The 20029-nt window shown below is 44.1% G+C and overlaps 2 protein-coding genes and 1 pseudogene across 5 annotated transcripts in view; all 3 read right to left on the reverse strand.

Annotated features, from left to right (window-relative positions):
• Positions 1 to 6515, reverse strand: part of RCK (DNA helicase ROCK-N-ROLLERS) — a 77923-nt gene extending 71408 nt beyond the window's left edge. Inside the window, exons 1-8 of one of the 4 annotated variants that reach the window (XM_086514670.1) lie at positions 6363 to 6515; positions 5868 to 6033; positions 5704 to 5787; positions 4494 to 4677; positions 3770 to 3934; positions 3336 to 3573; positions 3121 to 3157; positions 2968 to 3014 (exon numbers count right to left, since the gene is read on the reverse strand). In XM_086514670.1, the coding sequence (XP_086370796.1) occupies positions 2968 to 3014; positions 3121 to 3157; positions 3336 to 3573; positions 3770 to 3934; positions 4494 to 4677; positions 5704 to 5787; positions 5868 to 5878 (766 nt within the window). In that variant the 5' untranslated portion in view covers positions 5879 to 6033; positions 6363 to 6515. Of the gene's footprint in view, positions 1 to 2967; positions 3015 to 3120; positions 3158 to 3335; positions 3574 to 3769; positions 3935 to 4473; positions 4739 to 5703; positions 5788 to 5867; positions 6334 to 6362 lie in introns of those variants that run through there. The other 3 variants (XM_086514671.1, XM_086514673.1, XM_086514674.1) reach the window with 3 other exon arrangements.
• Positions 6516 to 8429: 1914 nt separating this feature from the next.
• On the reverse strand, positions 8430 to 9365 carry LOC147456113 (ATP-dependent DNA helicase PIF1-like). The gene has a single exon (XM_086513810.1). The coding sequence runs from the start codon at positions 9363 to 9365 to the stop codon at positions 8430 to 8432; it is 936 nt and encodes a 311-aa protein (XP_086369936.1).
• A 3714-nt stretch (positions 9366 to 13079) lies between these two features.
• The window catches only part of LOC147456114 (uncharacterized), a 32512-nt pseudogene continuing 25562 nt past the window's right edge, over positions 13080 to 20029 (reverse strand).

Below are 20029 nucleotides of genomic sequence, written 5' to 3' on the forward strand. Positions count from 1 at the left end.
GGCGGAGCCGATCCTAGAAAGAAGTGGTAAGTACTCCCTCCGTAAACCCGGAAAGCAGACTGAGATGGGGATGTCTGCCTCCTCTACTAGAACATCCGAAGCCGGGTCAAAACCATGTCGCCACTGTCGAAAGTGGGCGCGTGATGCTCGGATGGCCAGTGGACTCATAGCTATGACCTTGGACGCCATCTCGGAGGTCTCAAACTCGATCTGAAAGTAGCCCCGTCCGAGAATCTAGACATCCAAAATCTTGCCCATCTCTGCGAGAAGGTGGGCCTAGAAAAGGTCTTGCAGCTCTCCTCTGCTAGGTCGGGTGCCGAGAATCTTGCAAATGACCGAAGTCGCCTGCAATCTCTCTACCTCTGTGGCAAGGCTCGCTTGCTCTGTCGGCGAGAGAGCAAGTCGAATGGTGAGCTTAGCGGGGTCGAGCGAGGGGGCTTCTGGCGAGTCCCTCCGTGGCGAAGTTGGAGCCTCCATCTGTCTATTGCTGCGTCGTAAGAAGATGTCGATGGGAGGATGCTACAATCTGGCGCAGAAAGCACCGCCCCAAGAATTGAAACAAAGCTGAATGGGCCGAATTGCAGGGCTGTCGGGGTGGAAACCAGGCAGGCGAGCAGACGGGGGGGGCGGGGGGGGGGGGGAGCGGGCTGAGGCAAATGGAAGCGCTGGCGGCAGCAGGAGGGGGGATTGGGGCGGCAGTGGCAGGAAAGTAGCGCGGGGCAGGCAGCGGGCGGGCAGGGGGCGGCAGAGGCAAACAGGCAACACGAGGGCAAGCTGCGCTGTCAGGAAGGCAGCGAGGCAGCAAGGGCAACGGGGGGGGGGGGGGGGGAGTAGCGGCCAGCGCTGGGGGGGGGGGGGGGGGGGGGAGCGATGACGTGCGAAGCAGCAGCAGCGAGCCAGTTTGTGTGTTGCACATTGTTTGGATTTGCTCATGGAGGATATTGGGAAACTTTCACGGGTGCAGCCCATAGTTGCAGATGTAGTCAAGGTCACCACGTTCTTTCGCAAGAAACATCAGGCTCTTGCTATCTTTCATAACCATAGCACTTCGGATATGGTGCGACCTTCAAAAACCGGGTTTGCCTACATTTACTTGGTTTTACAGAGGCTCTATAAACTTAGAGATTCACTACTCCGGACAGTGGTGGATCCAAAATGGCGACACGTCAAGATCGCAGGAGGAATCTACAAAATACTTGCAGAGGCGGATCCTTGATGAGAGCTTTTGGCAGGAAATGCACGCTCCTTTCAGTGGCACTCAAGCCAGTCTACGTCCTCCTTCGATTGACGGATATGGAGGGATCGACCTTGGGACTAGTCTATTATCTGTTTATGCAGATGAAAGACCACGTTTCCAAATGCTGTCTCTTACATGGGTAGAGATTACTAGACTCATTTGCCAGGACCTAGCCCAATTGGACACCAGGACATGGACACGAGTCGAGCACGAAGATGGCTTTCTAAAGAGAGCATCTTCTCCAACTCACAGGGGATGGGTTTGTGATTAGACCCAACTATATGAATACACATCTATCTCATGGGTGATGGTGTGCCATTGGTCAGATACGGACATCTTCACATCCGCTTGAGATTAAAATTGGTAGATTCAGAGGGATACCAGCAGCTAGCAGGATATGCCGCCTATGCCATACAAAGCCAAAGACAAAGATGCCTTATCTATGTCACTGCACAGTGTATTACGAGATACGAGGTCACTTCCATTGTCTATTCAAAGATGGCTTCAAACCCTTCTCCAGAGTCATGAGCTATCAAGACAAAAAATGTCTTGGATTGTATCTACTTGAGTTACACCGACACAGAGAAAGTTTACTGAGGAGAACTTGAGAGAGACAGTCCCACAGAGAGATTACGAATTTCTTAACACTAGAAACTAGACAGCAACCACCATTGCAAAGCTCAACTCATAGTCACACCCGCGGTACTCTCATTGACCGAGCATTGGAGCTAGGGAAATCGAGATGCCCACGACTGAGGAGAGGAGCTTCACAGCAAGACTACAGCACAGGATTCGAGTCATACTATCTCCACATCCAGAGCAAAAATGAGGATGGATTCATCACCCATTATATCACCCTCTTCTATTGAGCACCCATTGTATCAATGGTCACACATACCCCACATAGTTCCAGCTAGTAGCACTCCTAGATTCAACTTTTTTTGTACCCAGACATGGTATCAAATTCACCAATTTTTAACGGATTGGTCTCATAGGTCATTTTGGCCTTTTGAAGACATTTATATATCATTTAATTTCTCTTTCACACACACGCGCGCACGCACGCACATTGACACATGCAGCCTTAACATCACATCATCAACAAACAAAATATAGACATCAGCTCCATCGTGCATAGCATTGACTAGCGGCATCCGCATTATTGATGCTAACTTATGTCATTAGTATCCAACAGTGGGTGTCAAACAAGATATCAATATACAACACACAAACACCTCACGAGCAAGGACATCCACTCATATATAGATGTGAATAATGAGTTTGTGAAATGGCTCAAGGATGGAAGCCTAGAGGGCACACTTGCCCGTCAGAGCCAGAAGTAAACTTCACAATGAGATTCTCCATATCTGGGGCATAAAGTGTTTATTGTTTTCCATCAGACTCCTCTGTATAAAATTTGGTTTCTCCTATGCTCATCTCAAATGGCCTATTTACGATGGTCAGAAATCAGAAATATGCTAACCAGTTTCAACTTTTTCAGTTATTTCCAGCACTCTTGCTACAGGTTTCCTGACTAGAAGTTCGTCCAATTTACTTGTGTCATTTGCATTGATAGCAAAAGCTATTGCTGAAACAAAATGCAAGTGCATATGCATGTGCATGTGCCTGTATGAGGGGCATGTCAGTGAAAATAAGAAATAAAAAACACGTTAAAATTGGCATACAAACAATAACTAAACAATGAGTAAAAGCTCTAACAAGCTGCATACCAAACACTTTAGTTGTCAATTTGACAGGACGCACTTCTTCCCCGAACCTATTCAAAGAAGGACAAGATTGTGATAAGGATGTGTTGGGCCTTGACAAATGATCCATTAAATGAGGATAGTTATGACAGTAGGGCTTAGGTAGCAGACACTTGCCTCTTTAAACCTTGCTTAGATACCATCAGCCACTCAGCTGCATATGAGCATACAACAGAAAAAATTGCATCTCAATTGCAGCTTTGAAGACACCAATGATTTCCATTAGTAGGACAGTATCATTACATATCCACCAGGGAGAAAGTACAAAGACACAACACTTCGCCGCTGAAGAAAATTCTCAGACTGAAATTGCAGAGACAGAAACACCATACCAAGGTCGTCAATGTTAGGTATTGTAGCAGAAACGGCAATGAAACGAATTTTCGAGAGGGAGCAGTTGTTCATTTCTGGACATCGTGACAGCATTTTCATCCTACTTATCACAGCTTCAAGGGCAGCACCACGAGGATCACTTAGAAGGTGAACTTCATCAATCAATATAAGGGCTATATCCCCAAAAAAGCTAAGGCCACCATGATCTCTGTGGCGACGTGTGATTGAATCGAATTTCTGTATATCACAGAAACTGCATCAAATTTGTAAATTTGCATCAAATCTACAAAATCAAACTCTGTAAATTGTATTGGAAATTTGAGAATATCATGATCTTGAGAGAAAAACAAAGTGTCTGGATAGCACACGCAACATGCATTAAATCTAGAACTGCTACTAGTTAGCAACTCAGTGATATAATCAGTGATAGTACCTCAGGGGTGGTCAAAATGATATCCATTTCCTGTAAACTCCTGATATTGACCAGCTCTGTATCCCCAGTGAGCTCCTGGCACTTCAGATTCAATGTTCGTCCAAATTTGTTGCTCCAATCTCTATGCTTTTCTTGCACTAGCGCTTTCAAAGGAGCAATATATACCTGTTAGACAATCAAAGCAAACCATCAACACAGAAACAGACTCAATTGAACCCATATGCACGGGAGTATGAAAGTATGATTGATTATGATTCCAACCCTTACTATTTTAGCATTTCTTAAAGCATTTTCTCCATTCACAGTAATACTTAGCAATATTCCCATACAAAATATTGAAATTTGAAATACCAAATGTTCAAGCCAAGATTCTTTTTTGAGACCTACATTCTCATGGTGCGACCGCAGGTTATAAGCAATCAAGTATGCACAAATTTTTGATGGTGGAGTACCAAGTTTACAATATTCCGTCATAATTTTGGAAGGACTTTGATTGTGACTATGACTATAGACATAACATTTAAAGTAGAGCTTGATCTGCACCAAGAAGTTTTCTACAGTTTTGAGCAAAAATAGACCCCAGTCTGCTAATCCGGTACTTAGAGATCAGAACAGACGCATGTAAAAAGTTAAGACATGTGATACAGGAAATCAACCTCGCACAGCGAAAGCCCAAATAGAGCCAAGCATATATGAGCCAGTACCTATCTTATAAGGTTCTCACCGTCTTAAGACTGCCTGGGATGTAATTCAACTTCCCTTCTGGTGTCAGGCACCCCGCCAGAAGACGTAGAATGCAGAGTTCAAAGAGCACAGTTTTGCCACTTCCTGTTGGTGCTGAGATTATCATATTGCCATCTGATAGAAACGCATCCCGAAAGCTCTCACTTTGTACAGAGTTGAAATATCTTCACCAAAACCCAAACCAGAAAGAATTGCATTTAGGGAAAGCCCCTTCAAGGTAAAACACTGTCAATTACATAAACAAGAGTAAATCTCTTTAGCTTGCTCCTGCCCATCCATAGCACCATTTGAAAACTTACGTAAAAGGCCTTCATCGACCATAATCCAAATTTTCGCTAGCAGGCTCAAATGCAAAATACTGAACGTACACAAAATAAATTCAACTCAAATTAAAGTCTCACTGCCATATTTGTGAAGAGCACTCCTCGTACTAAAAAACTAAATTTTGCATTTGGTCAGATCAAAGAATTTGTATGTCCATTGTCAAAAAAACCAACCTATATAAAGCCTTGTTAGGTTTTAGCTGCCAAACAGCACAACCACCACCACAAAACTAGGCAGCAGAAGCCAGAATATGAATTGTCATTATATTGCCTTAGACATAGGCAGCATACAAAATTCTAATGTTCAGAAACAACCTTACTGGCAATCAAAAAGACAAACCAGTACATACAAACAAAAAGTTTTCCAGGCAGTTGGCTTGAGGTGAATTACATGGCCTAACAATCGCAGCCTCCTTTATTCAACAAATAATGATACCAGACTGACTGGAACCTTCTTAACTGGAATAGACATACAAATGTTACATTCACGGAAAGATAACAAAAGTTGAAGACTCATGATTTCTAATACAATCAGTTATTGGATTTGTACAGTTCCTATGTTGGACCTTTTGCTAGGAATACCATCTAACCACTGTAGTTGTTTTGTGTCCGACTACATAAATTCTTGTGCTGTTGAGTCTGCAGGGTGCACCACCTTGGTCAAAACATTTTATTGCACATTTTGAAAAGATATAAGCAAGCAAAGAATATGTGAATGCAAGTCCTTACTACTCTATATTGCACAGGAAGTGTTACTGCGATAAGAAATAAAATCTATCACTAAATGCCGACCAAAAGATCCACTCCCGTTGTAAGAATAGCCAGAATCAGAAGGAAAGTGAGAAAAGGGATGCCACCAAACATTACCTAAAATCAAAAACTGGCTGGAAAACTGGTGGTAAAAAAGACACTGCCTTCAAGACATCAGGATCGTATGAAGCATCAGCACCCCTGGCAGCTCATGGTTATCATTTAATGTCTTTCAATAACAAAAGCAGTAAACCAGAGTAAAGCTAGAGAAGAAATCACACTTGCATTCCATAGCATCTCTCACTGTGTTGGCAACAAGAGCCGTTTAGAAACTGGTGCCTGTCACTCGACTGTTCATAATCTAGAAAAACACTTGGGCTAATCACGATCTGAAAGAAGTTGCTTTCTTTGAACAGAAAAAGCTTTGTACAAGCAAAGTGAAGGACCCTGCGTGCATGGAGACGTAAAAATAAGTAGAACAAGATCATAAAAAGAGGAACTTCCTCAGATGCTTGCAAGGAAACAATCAAAATTAAACTAATCTGCTCCACGTTGTAATCAACACACCATACACAAATTCATCATGACGTTATTGCAAAAACCTAACTTTTGGAGAAGAACTGCCTCTCCATCAAATTTATTTTCTGAAAATGTAATTTGGATTGAAAACTTAACAAAGGACTCTTCCGTTCATGGTTTGTAGAATTTTTTCCGGTGTGTGGAATTGTGTCCTTTGTTAAGTTTTCAATCCGTCTCAGAAGAGAAAATTAGCTCACCAGAGATAGCGAAGCTGCCGGAGTCGTCGACCGAATTGACGTAGACGTCGTCCTTACGTACGAGAGAGAGTGTGTGTGTGTGTGTGTGTGTGTGTGTGAGAGAGAGAGAGAGAGAGAGAGCGCTGGCTATAAACTAGTTCACACTTCAACTGTCCTCTAAAATGTCCAAAAAGGGCAGTGTTCGCAACCAGGGTAAAGGGCCAGTAGTGGTACTTACCCCAAAAGGTGGACGTACCCACCCCAAAAGAGGAACAAAAAATTGGAATATGCTTAGAATTTTGCATATGTGTCCTGCAGTGATTTGCTGAAAAGTGTACCAATACTCACCCTTGAGTGTCTTTAATCTCTTAAAATCCTTCAAATGTGAATTTTTCCAAATACAACATTGATGGCCCTTCAATGCCACACTTATTAAAGCTAGTACTCGTAAATTGCTTCTTTTGTTTGATTGCAGCTACATTGGGTTCTTGATAAGAAACCAAACCCTATTCTTGCTTCTTCTTCAATGACGGTATGAAGTTCCATGTTTCTAGAGCATAGGTGATTTTTTTTTGAGAGAAGCCCTTATTTTTCATTTGCAAAAAAACCCAGAGCTTCTGGGGCTTGGTCTTGTTGGACATAAATTGCAAATCATGCATTCCAATCGTTAGCAGTATTTGCTCATCAAATCGTTCAACAACAATAAATACACGTCCATGTGGAAATGGTAATTCCATCGAGGTCGAAACCTCATCATAATGCCAAAATTAATCATTTTGATAGACTTGTTTAATATTCTAGTGTGTGTTTCATACAAGCATCAACTGGCTCCTTCCAACGGTTATTGGTGGGGGATATTGCCAAGAAGTTTACTTCCTTCTCAACTGTCAATAGAATTTTTGCATCCAATGGTTCAACAACAAAAAACAAGGTGAGAACTCACAATGGCCTGCAGAAAGCAAGGGAAGGTCAGTTTTTGGCGATGAGGAGGTATGTAGTGGAGTGGTCGGACCAGTAGTTGTAGTTAGTGCCGGACATGGCTTGTGATAGGTCATTGCTAACCCATACGTGGTCCAGCATAGAGTTGTGTACTGTGGTTGGATGGTGTATCAATTGGTGGAGACCGTGCTGGAGAATGAGGTTGGAAAGGGTTTTATATGTGTTGGTTTCCTCAAGTGCGTTAATGTTGAAATCTCCCATTATGATTAGTGGTCGCATGGTGCGGGTTGAATCAAGAAGATTGGAGATGCTATGCAGGAACCGTGGGAGCGATAATGTCCCTGTAGAGTGAAATGACTGTCGCTAGGCACTTGTTGGCGCAGTGGAAAGTTGCATGGATCGTTTCAAGTGTTTGATTGATGCAGATGTGTATTTGTGTAGGTATTAGGTTGTCTTTATGCAGAATGGAGATGCCGTGTAGTTGTGTTGAGGATATGTTGTGGAAGCCTGGAATGGTTGTCGCATGTTGTCGAGTCTCTTGTAGGCAGAGGACATCGGAGGCCATTAGGCTTTTGTCGTGGATGATATCGTTTGCATGCTTTCCAAGGGAGACGACGTTCAGTGATTGGACAATGTAATGTGTATCTTGGTGGAGATGTAGTTGCTTTTGGACGGGGGAATAAGTTGCTTCTGCTCTCAACCTGTGGAGCTCTTTGAGGACAGATGCGTCGGTGTGAATGTTGTAGGGCAGCAAGCTCTCCACCAAATATAGATTTGCAGTGTCACTAATCCCTTTGGGGTTGAAAGCTAGTGTGTTGAGTGTAAGCCCTTGCGAACGGTGAATCGTGCGGGACGCAGCAGGCTGAACTGGGAATTGCTTGCGTGTGAGGGTGTTGAAGTAGTTCTTGCCAATTTGGAATTCGCGTGTGATGCGGAGAATTGGCGTCCAACTAGGCAATGTGAGTGGGTTGCGAAGATAACGGTGGTCGTACCTTTGTTTTTGCCCTATGCTAGGGTTGGTGAAATGAATCCAGAGGCATGTCGTGTCAAAGAATGTAGTGCAGAGCTTGTAGACTCCTTCTGCACCGTTGACGAGGCCGTCGGGAATGTCCAGATTTCCAGCGCATAGCTCGACCACTAGTCCCAGCTTCACACACAATGTTGCTTGGAGACCCGCAGTTTTTGTCTGGCATCCAATGGAGTTGCTATTGTTTTGCTGCAAGAGGCGGCACGCTTGTCAATTGCTGTGAATATGTGTAGCTCATCGGGCAATTGTGCGAAGACCTTTTCATTGTGTTCATCCTTTGCCTTGTTAGAGTAGAATAGGTGTGATATGGTTATGTCAGCAGGCATCTCTCTGTGGAAGAAGTTGTTAATGTATGCAAGGTCGTTGCTGTGGTGTGAGCCAATTCTCATTCGGTTGAGCACCTCTATAAACTGTCCATCGGTTTGTCTCATTGTCATTGTTAGTTCGTAGTACTTAAGGAATTCATGCCAGTACGAAGGTGAAACCGCCTCGAGAAGAGGCTGCTTGCTTGTGAATATCCAAGAGTCTTTGACTGGGCTAGCTTGGCAGAGGTCACCACAGAGTATGACATCTAGGCCACCAAAAGGTTGGTCGTGTTTTCTCTTGATGGCACGAAGACGTGAGTCAGCCAATGAGAAGACACTTGATCCTATCAAGGAGACTTCATCAAACACTACAAGCTCCAAATCTTGATAAAGTAAGGACAATGCATCTAGCTTTTCTGCTCTGAGGCTTGTGTGTGACGTAGTTATCAAAGGCAAATGTAAAGTCGAGTGTATAGTTGTACCACCAATGTTGAATGATGCCTTGCCTGTATATGCCATCAGGAGTGCCTTAGGAAAGTCAGCATTGTGGCCCGACTTATGCGTGTAGAAATGAATGAGGGCTTCGACCAGCAAGAGCAACGTGAATGTTTTTCCAGTGCCTGCTCCACCTGTGAGGAAGAGATGTATCTTTTCCGATGCCGCTATGCATTTTTTAAGCATGACATCATCGAGGATGAGTCGCTGTTGTGGGTTTAGTTTCTTTATTGATGTGTGGAAATCCTCATTGGTCATGCCAATATGTTTGGAAAAATGCAAAGCAAATGGTTTCTTCGTCGGTTGGTTTGATGGGGTGTTGATCATCACGCTGGCATTGTTGGAATCATTCAAGGAACTTATACTTCTCGTGTTGCGTGAGGTTGTGATAGTTGTTGCGAGCCTGTCAAGTGGAGCTGGTTCGACAACGCAACTGTGATTCATTGTTTTTCACTTTCTCAATGTTCGAAGTGTAGACATCGATCCAAGACGAGCCTCCGGGTAGGTGCTCATTCTCATGCCTTGACCACGGCAAGAAGAGAAGGCATTGTTCTCTATAGTGGTTGTCAGGGTCTTTGGCTTTATTGTATCTAACGTACCGTACGATGCGTGCCCTCTGCAGAAACGTGTCAGGCCTGGAGGGATTTTTGGTTGTGGAAGCGAATTGGGCCAAGCACATGGCAAAGAACGAGTGTGGTCTGGAGGCATATTTGTCAATGATGGAGGCAGAGAAGATTTCTGTTGTGTCGGGGTGCATTTTTTGCAGGGCGTTCTTCTTTTTGAGAATGAGAGCACGCTCTTCAGGCGGGTTAGTATTTATGTATATGAATTCTCTAGAGGAGCTATGCAATGGAAGCGAGAGACATATGTAAGCAGCTTGCTGTGAACTAATTTGCTGTGTGTTAAGGATTGTGCTACCAACTTTTCGTAGTCTCTCCAACGTTGTTGCATTGTTCACTTGTGACTTGATTGCTCCTATTAATTTATTGTCCATTTTTGTCATGTATGAGGTGCAATAGCTCGCAGCTCCATGTGCATTTAGCACGAACTGTATATCTGTATTTGCATTTCAATGTGAAGCTATTGATTTGTTGAAGTTGTTTGTGAATATATCGCTTGGTTTGCGCTTGAGGAAAATAGTGGGTGTTGAGATAGTTGCTTGCAATGCAAACAAGTACTGTTCCATGGAGAGTTGTACTTGTTCTAGACATTCTTCAAATGTAGGGGCATTTTGTAAATCAATTTGGCTGAGTTGTTTTTCGATTTGTTGCAAGTAAAGCTTGCCTTGTCTAGCTATGTTTGCCTCAAGTATTCCTTGTCGGATAATAGTTGTGAATGGCATGGGAAAACGTGGAAATCCAAAACAGCAACTTTTGCTCTTCTTTTGGCAAGTCTTATGATGCTTGTGCTTGTAAGCTTCAGAAAGGTCATTGGGCAAGATGGATCTATCTGTGCTAATGTGGGTATCTACAAACAATACAATATCTTGATCTGAGTGTGTTGTGAGTGATGGAGCATTTTCTAGCCACAATAAACCATGATCATGTTGGCTACCGCGACTTTGGAACTCCGTGATGAAAAAGAAGTCTCGTATTTTGCCACATATGGAGGAATCAGTGCGCAACAACCGTTTCATTGCGTTGAACCTGTTGACGTAGAAATGAGCAGTTGTAATGGGATCGGCACGAATGAGGCGACGTTGATATGAGCTTAGACTCTCGTCAGGCTCTTGGCTCAGCGGGACTAACTTTTCAAGTGCAGCAAGAAGCTCTTTCCATCTTTGTTTTGCGGAGGAGAACATGACAAAAAATGTAGGCGGTCCAAGTTGCCGGATCATTGCGAAGACATTTTTTTTCATCTTTTCCTTGTATTCGGGAGATGTGCGCAATGCCTCAAAGTCTCTAAAGCCTAATCTTGAGTTGAGAAGCCTCTCTATGTTTGTGTCTTCTACAACCTGCCTTGCAGTTAGCACTGCACCTCCTAGCTTTCCCTTGTGCATTCGCACCCAAACAGAGGAAGCAACTTGTTGCGACACGATTTTGATAGACTTGAAAAATAAATTCTCTATGTCTAGGGTGAATCTTCTATCAACGTTTAGGAGCTCCCACTTTGCGATCATTTGATAATCTTTGGTTGCGACCTCCCTATATCTTCTAGGGGACCCAAAGAAAAGAGTTGGGAAGCTCAACTCCTCGCAATACTCGTCCGTGAAGATGCTCAACGGTGAATTGCCCTCGCAAGGTGCAACATGAAGAATCTTGCCACTGTAGTTGACAACCTCTGCCGCACTTGTGACCCCATGAAGCATGAGATCAGTCTGATCATCCTCAAGCTCAACATCGTGCGCCTTGTCGTTAAGGGTATTTGCAGGAGCCATACTTAGACTAGAAAGGTGTGCAAGCCACCTGTCGTTGATGGTGACACCTTCTCGTGTGTAGAGTGGTGTGGACAGCAACATAGTGGTTGCACGCATTGTGAGCAGGGGTCGCACAACACCGCTTAGGTAACATCTATCGTACTCGAGTTTCCGTTTGATGCCCACAAGGACAGAAGCCTCATCCTCAATGAAGCGAGGCAGCACAGCCTGGCTCTTCTCCAAGTTGGCAAGCACATTGACAACACTATCTCTAAGCCCATATTGACCATCATACGTCAGTTCACGTATCTTGGCGAAGGGAATACGAATGGAGACCAAGCGTGCCTCTACGGGGTTTAGATTTGACACAAAGGGAAGAGTTGGATTGAACCCTGTCTCTTGCAAGCTCCACAGGCGGTTGCTATCGCTTGTCAAGTGTTTCTTGCACTGGCTGCAGACGTACACATCCGCATAGCGTCTTCGCTTCCTTGAAGTGGATTCCGCAACTGAAGGTAGAAGCTGACGTGTTAGCTGGCGGTGGAACAACAAGCGTCCACATTTTTTGCATGGTGTAATGGGCTTGTCCTTGATGCTTTTGTTGTATCTCATAATCACCTTGCTCAACCTGGCATGGGTGCGTCGTATCTGAGCACCAGTGACCAGGCCCTTCTCGTTCTTCAGGCGTGAAAGCTTGCATTTCACGGCCTGGGTTGTGTGCAACGTGTGTGGGTGATTGGCTTGGAACATGCGGACGACCTCAATATCAGGCAAAGCCTCGTGCAACAAGGATAGCTGATGCAAAGTGGCCACCTTATCTTCTTTCCATTGAACACGTGCACGGGGCTTGAGCACGTTGTGAAGGTGGGAAGATATGTGATGCCGTTGCTTGTTTCAGAGAGCACAATGCCCTTTGCAAGAAATGGTTTCGATGGCATCCCCAAGATGATTGTTCTCACACTTCCATTTCTTTTCAAATACACTTTTAACCTACAAGTCACAAAGCGAGTGAAGGCCGTTAATATGTCGAGGCTAAGGGCAAGTGAGTGGGTGGATGTTGAATACAAAGACGATAATTTTGTGACTGTCATTGCGCTAGTGGCCCCATCAGTACGGAAGAAGAGGCATGCACCCGGGACAGCATGTCTATCATGCAAGAAGCTCTCAAACAAGTCGTTGAGCAAATTTGATCTAAGGTCATGCGGTGCACCTGTTGAGTTTTGGAGATGGTGTAGCGCGAGGAAGATGTCTGAATTGTTCGAAAACTGTGCCGTGAAAACGGTATCGACATCATGTTCGGCCAAGTGATTCATTGGAAAGACACGCAAAGATTGTAAATATTAAGTCAGCTTGTGTGTTTGTTTGTGTGCGTGTGTTAGAGAGAGAGAGAGAGAGAGAGAGAGAGAGAGAAAGTCTGTGCTTTGGAAGGTTGAAAAGATGGAGAGGAAGGAAGAGTAGAGAGCGAGTTATGGAGAGACACCACGGACTTTCTTCTGAAACACGATATACAATGGACAAGCCAAAATTTAGTTCATCGATTGTAGAGGGGTCTAGGTAAGGAAGCATAGTTATTCGTGGTGAAAGGACAAAAGCTATTCAAATACATGCTCTCAAAGCATCTAGGTTTCCAACAGAGGAGTGAAAGATATCATAGACCCATTTGTGCCAATTTTGAACACACCCTCGACAATAGATGTCGATAAAATATCCCTCGCCTCTGGAATGCTCTCCATGTACACCTCCTTGAAGCTCCTTGGCAAGCCCAGAAGACGATCCACCATAGATCTTGACACTTGAACCGCCACAACACGTCTGTCAATGCTGCTTCGGATCTGTGCCTCCAGTATGAACGTCGTGTTGATGACGTGATCTTTATCGCAAAGAGAACAACACAGTCGGCCTTCAACCTTCTTCACCTTTGGCGAGTCACAAACAGAGCACTGGGAATGCAAGAGAGCTCTATTGAAGTTCACAAAGCGCAAAGTCCCCACAACCTACAAAAAAAACAAACGTGTAAAGACCACTAAAGATGTCTTCATCCGGTTGAGTGCAAACCATGCAAAGTCACCTCACTCTATTGTAGCCGAGAGTCTCACACTGTCTATGAAATGCTATGGTCAATTATTCCTTCAAACGTGATCCTCGCACGGGGGCCAAAGTTGTGACATCCAGAACAGACAATGTGGGCACCTTGCCAACAAAGAGGCCAATATTCCTAGCCACAAACATAACAATGTCCTCCCTAGCCACCTGGGCCATGACCCGATCGTAGTCTTGCTTTCGAGAGTTGACAAAGCTCACCTACATATGACAAAAGGTTTGTCAATATCGAAAGAAAGAAACGCTGAAGCCAATGCTTTTGATACGTACAACTGCTTTGTCGTCTGGGGTCGGGCCATCAGCAACAACCAAATCCCCAAATGTAGTACCGATTCTTTGATGGAAATTATGACTTTGCAAGACAACAAACGCCAGTGTCGCTGAGGGCGGACGTGGGCTAGTAGTCTCGAAAATTGCAGTGTCAGCAAGAAATGTGCTTATCTTGGTCTCAGGATAGAAAGCTAAAGTAACAGGAAATGGGTCACAAGGTCTAATGGTTGTCGACGCATCGACATGCAAGGAGAACAAAGCTGACCCAACATCGTTATGGTTTTTAGCCCTCACAAGAGGACAGTCAACCCTGATGAACAAGCCGATCTTGAGCTCCCTGGTGTAGGTCTCAATGAAGGGATCCACAACGACGACCGTGATCGTGTTGATGCACTCGGCATCGACGATGTAGAGCTTGAAGTAACGTGCATTTTTCTTTTGCCCAGATGAGATGGAACGGTATGTGCCATACCAATTCAAGAGTTTCCCCTCTATAGAAAAAGGTTTACTATCCTCATCTATATCGCTAATCATGAATAGCGGCAAGGTTTCCTTGACTAACAAGCTTTTTCCTTTGTCTAGTAGCTTGCCGCTGTCCAAGACATTCTGAGCAGCTGAAGATTGGCCAACTTTGGAAAATGAGGCTGCAACTTTGCCTAATTCGCGAGATGGGCAAGGAAGTTGTTGTTGAGACGAAGACGGTGCTTGTGCGCACTCCTCCCCTAGTGGAGAGTATCCTTTGCCTGCAAAAAAAAGCAGAGCACCATCTTAATGCAGCTCAACACTCAAGAATGCATTGTAGCGAAGAACACCGTAGACACGTTAAGCCTGTTCCACAAAGAATGATTGTGCGCACTGGCCATACCTGCACTGCCAACGGGATCGATAGAAGGGCTTCCTTGAAGCAAGGCATGCCTACACCTCTTCCCAGTTGCGATTTCCTCGAAAGCCGGATCTGGCGGCGACCCGATAGAGCTTGACACCACCAGGTGCGATGAACGTTTGCCTGCAGGACATGGAGGAGACTCAACGAACCTACGCAATTCTGCAAGAGGAAAAGAAAAGGAAGAATCCAATTAACCATAGCATTGACTAGTTGAGGAAATCAAAGAGAGCGTAAAAAACATCCTACAAGCAGCACACTCGTAAAAGCAAAGGAAGAACGAGGTGCAGAAACGAACTTCTTGAAAGGATGTGAACAAGCTTGCGCGGAATATGATTTCTTTTTGGGTGAGCAAGCAAACAAGCTATTTAATCTTGGAAAATGTCACGTTTCAAATCCCTCGCCAGGTTGCATACACAAGAAGATTTAAAAATTTTCTCATCCAGGAAAACAGAGTCTCTCAATGTTTTTCATACAATGCATAACATCATGAGCCTCTGCTCGAGAGGCAACGTATATGGAGGCCTCGGAGCTAGGTAGCAACATTGCGAGTTACTCAAGCGAGGATGAACATAAAGAGCGTCAGATGGAGCCTCTTGATTCACTCCCCTCAGGCGAGCGAGAAATGCGAGCATGTGTAGACATGCATAAGTCAAAAGCTAATGAAGGACTGATGCCCGAGGCTGGCCTTGCTGAGGCTTGTGAGCTATTGCATGTAGAGACAGCTCAGAAAAGGTATAACCAGAACATAAGAAGAGTGGGGCTGTGGGATACGAGACAGTCGTTGCGTGTGCATGATGCTACTGCTAAGCCCCTTGCCCCCAATCATACCTAGCCAGGTATACGGTGCCCCCCTCACAGAAGCTCATGATGTTGAGGTAAGTCACGCTGTGAGAATTCTCGTGCTTCTTGTGATACGCTACATATGACATGTATGGTATGGAAACAAGGAGTTAGGTGTGTGAATGACTACGGCCTTGGAATGGTCTCCATGCTGACAAGGAGTCTGCATTGCTTGCACCCATCCCATCCCAACAGAAATACGCGAAGTATGAAGGCCATCCTTTACCGACCGAGCCCCATTACTCAAGTTAATCAATGCTCACATATCCCAGTTTGAAGCGTAGATTTCCCAGTTTCAATTTCATTCAACCTTTGATTTCCAAGGTCAAAATTTGGGCAATATAGTTCTAAACACCTTATTTTGGACATTGATTCCGATTATCTATTTTAATGGACCCTAAAAAACAAGATCTAGCAATGTTTTAGACATAAGACACACACACACACACACTCTCTCTCTCTCACTCACTCTCTTACTCGCTGTGACACACAATGACAATGTCGGAGCGTGCTGTCTTGGAACAGGATGCATCGGTGGCATTTGCTGAGCCATACAATACTTATAGAATAGACGATATGTTCTCAATTTGCAGCAGCTTCAGATCAAGCAGGGAGGAGAAAGCAAAGCAATCGCTAGCAAGAAGCAGGGTTCTAGTTTTGGAACTGCAACATCCGTGGGTGCGGTCTGCCCATGGAAACGATGACTGATCCTTTAGTCGAGGAGTTGACGCGGCTGAGTAGTGGGGGGAAAAGTCGATGTACATGTTACAGGTTCACTCCTCATGCTACTCACAACTTTACTTGCCGATGTCCCCTATAGTGTAATTCCACCGGCCTTGCGTAGAATGATGGTTATGAACGCCACCGGGTTCGAATTCATCGACAATGTCAAGCTTCAGGCTCCCAAATCCGAGGTTGATTCCGAGATTGAATGTGTAATTGCAGTGGTAGATGAGCTGGGCATCACTGTTGAAATGGCGGGAACAATAATGCAACGTGTCTTGCCAGTTGTTGATGCCAGCCAACACTCGGTCATTGCCGAAGCACTGGAAATTCTCCTGTCCCCTGCTGCCGTAGTGAAGGACTGAAGGAACTTCACATAATCTCGAAACAGTTTCAGTGGGCATGACAAAGAGCAGCAACAGATGCTGTGCCAGATGATTATTAGTCTAGCTCTCTCTCTCTCGCTCATTGCAAGATTCCATATAACCAAGAGCCGAGCAACACTTAGATTGACAGTATACTACAGGGCTTAGCGAACAAGGGCCGCATAACTACTTTTATTAATGACAAGCATAGGCAAGTAATATATTTTGGTCTATTGAGGACTTGAAACTCACAGTGCAGCTAAGGCCAAGAAATAGGCTTGTCATGTCATGCTTAGTTGCCTCATTAGGTGTACCAAGCCGAAAGAAAGCAGGACCAGCAAGAACGCCAACACAAGAAATATTTCGAGTGCGTTGCTCGCAAGCAAAAAGAAACCAGGACCGACAGTCAAAACCAACACCAGCATAGCACAAGTAAATCAATTATCGGCATACATAAGCGTACACGAAACCGTTGAGGAGGCAGGGAAACAAACCTCCAGAGAAGTCCATGCTCTCACCACCGCTAGGCGAGGCATTGATTGCACTCCCTTCACCACCACTAGCAATACCAGCATCCAATGCCATGATAATAGAGGATCCAGCTACTTTAAGCAAAACACACAAACCCTCAAACCAATCCACAGCAGACACTCTGCAAATTTCAACTCCTCACAAGCAACAACAACCTCTTCAACAGAATTCGGCAGAAGAAAACATTCGTTTACATATGGTGACTCAAGTGAACTTAAATTTGGAATTGCAGCATATTGGCACATAGAAATTGGATAGCAAAGAGAGAATCTTCCACCAAATAGTGATAGCTCAAGGCTTAAACATCGAAGCAAAGATCATCACTTCCTGGCATATTTACAAAAGTAGGACAAAGAGAATCTTCTAGTAGATAGATAGATCAAAAGCTGAAACAGTAAAAAAAACTTGAGACTTGCTGCTACATGTACAAAAGACTTGTTGACATATTTAGAAAAGACTCCTTGGCATATTTACAGAAGCAGGACAGAGAGAATCTTCCACTAGATAGATAGCTCAAAAGCTCAAACAGTAAAAGAAACTTGAGAATTCCTGCTACATGTACAAAAGCACGACACATCATAATGACGATCGACTGAGACAAGGGCTTCTTATCACACTGCGTTTTTCTGACCTTTTATACAAGCTACAATGAGCATGTGGATTAATATATTCTAAGCATTGCATCCCAACACGTGCTCTCAAGCACAGAGAATGAAGACGAACGCCATTGAATGCAGTCGCCCCTAAAAGCACACGGGTCAACAACCTCGAAAAGCATCCAGACAGCACCCGCCTTCAGCATTGAACAAACAGCACTGCAGTATGAAACACCTGCACCACTGCACATGTCCTCTAGCAGGAGCAGCACGAAAACACATGTACCTGCTGCGCGCCACCTTCACGGAAGGACGAGACCTCCTACACGCATCACCTTCTCTGCTAGGAGCAGGGCAAAAACCAACGAGACCTGCCAAGAGCAGGCCGCAGCAGGAAAAGTCATTCTAGGTTGTTTCAAACAACCTTTAGTGAACCTAGGGCCACGTGGCATTCATCCAGCAAATATATCGAACGGGCTCAAAATTGCAACAACTTTGCAGCCCAAACCCTATGGCCTTCCGCAGGCCAAAAAACAGATCCCCTTTCCAAAATAGACTATGCCTTTTGCATGCATAACTTATCAAACATGTCAGAGTATTGGCAATATACTAGCAAAAAGTGGAGATTAATTTGTAGATTAATCAATTTTTGTATAACTAAACATGTTGTAGCCTAACATTTACAAAGACATGCATAATTTCACCAAGATTCAATCAAGCATGCACACATGAACTGAAACACGATTATGGAGAGAGAAAGAGAGAGACATAATTTGACACGAGTTGAGGGTTGGACTTTTTTCAGCCGAACCCCCCATGAAAGGACTTTGTATTAATTGTTCTCTTCAATCAAAGAGTATTTGATTACTACAATCCTAATGACACTTCTCGCTAATCGAATTAGAGGACTCTAGAATTTGACAGCATCTTGTGAATAGACTTGAACTGTAATTAACTCCTAGGACTCAATCTCAAGGCCTTAAACACCTCGCAAGTGATAATATCTACAAAGAGTAAGTAATAACCCAGATTGGAAAAGAGGAGGAATTCCAAAGATCAAGCAAGATTTATCGAGCAAGCCAAAAATCGAGCAAAACCAGCCAATCAAAGAGGATAGCATACATAGGATTGTCAACTCCTGGTTCTTTTTGACAATACGTAATTTCATGTGAAATTTTATAAAGTTAGCAAACACTATAAAATTTTCTCATTGTATTTCTCTACATCTAGAGGCATCTTCACATATGCAATAAAAACCAAATTTTCTCATAGGTGTGCACATTCCATCTCTCTCTCTCTCTCTCTCATGCACACACACACACACACACACACACACACACACACACACACACACACACACAAAAGCATTGAGAGTCACTAATAATCAGTTGTGCACTCTCACTTGATATGTTTCTTTTGGTCCCATAAGATTTATTTGACCTTTAAGAACGATAAAGAAATCTCTCTCTCTCTCTCTCTCTCTCTCTCTCTCTCTCTCTCTCTCTCTCTCTCTCTCTCAGTGCAGCCGTTTTTTGACCTAGTAGATAGCAGTCCACTCTTTTGATCATAACTTCTTCATCTGAACTCCGATTTGGGTGATCTATAGCCTCAATCGAAGAGCACGAAGTCCTCTACGCATTGATGTAAAGACAGAAATTTTCAGAGTTATGGAAGGCGTTTCTGTAGCAGCATTTTCGAACTGAAGAGGTTCAACAAAATTGATTCTCATCTCCTATTTTACATACAATGTCTTCCGGCACTCGCAAGGGTTCTTCTTCTTCAACAAGGTCCACAACCATTGTGGAAAATGATCCAAAATCTCCTAAGTGTGGAGATAGCAACACAATCACCCAACCAACGACATCAAAAACCATGATCATGGCGTACTTGGTATCATTGCAAGAGACCGTAAACAAACAAGGCGAAGACTTACGAGCACTTGCAATGGAGAATGGCACACTAAGGGTACTTGTGGTTGAGAATGAGAATCTCAAGAGGACACTTGAGATGCAAACAACACGTTTGATGCAACTTGAAGAGGAAGTCAAGGAATGTAAACGCTCTCTTGTGGACTTGAATGCTTTGAAGGAGCGGATGAGCAAAGTAGAGCATGACCATGTATTGAAAGAGGAGAAATTTGACACTATGAGCCGGGATGTATGCGACATGAAAAATGTATGCACAAACAAGTCTTGGGCTGATGTATGTGGTAGCAATGTGGTTTCTAATTCCTCACTCATGCAAGCTATGGTTCAAAC

This window comes from Adiantum capillus-veneris, chromosome 6 (genome assembly GCF_014529385.1).
Source record: "Adiantum capillus-veneris isolate H3 chromosome 6, ASM1452938v2, whole genome shotgun sequence".
Taxonomy (NCBI): Eukaryota; Viridiplantae; Streptophyta; class Polypodiopsida; order Polypodiales; family Pteridaceae; genus Adiantum; species Adiantum capillus-veneris.

Excerpts from the sequence above, each read along its gene's own strand:
- LOC147456113 (XM_086513810.1), bottom strand. The coding sequence starts at position 9,365 with ATGACCAATGAGGATTTCCACACATCAATAAAGAAACTAAACCCACAA.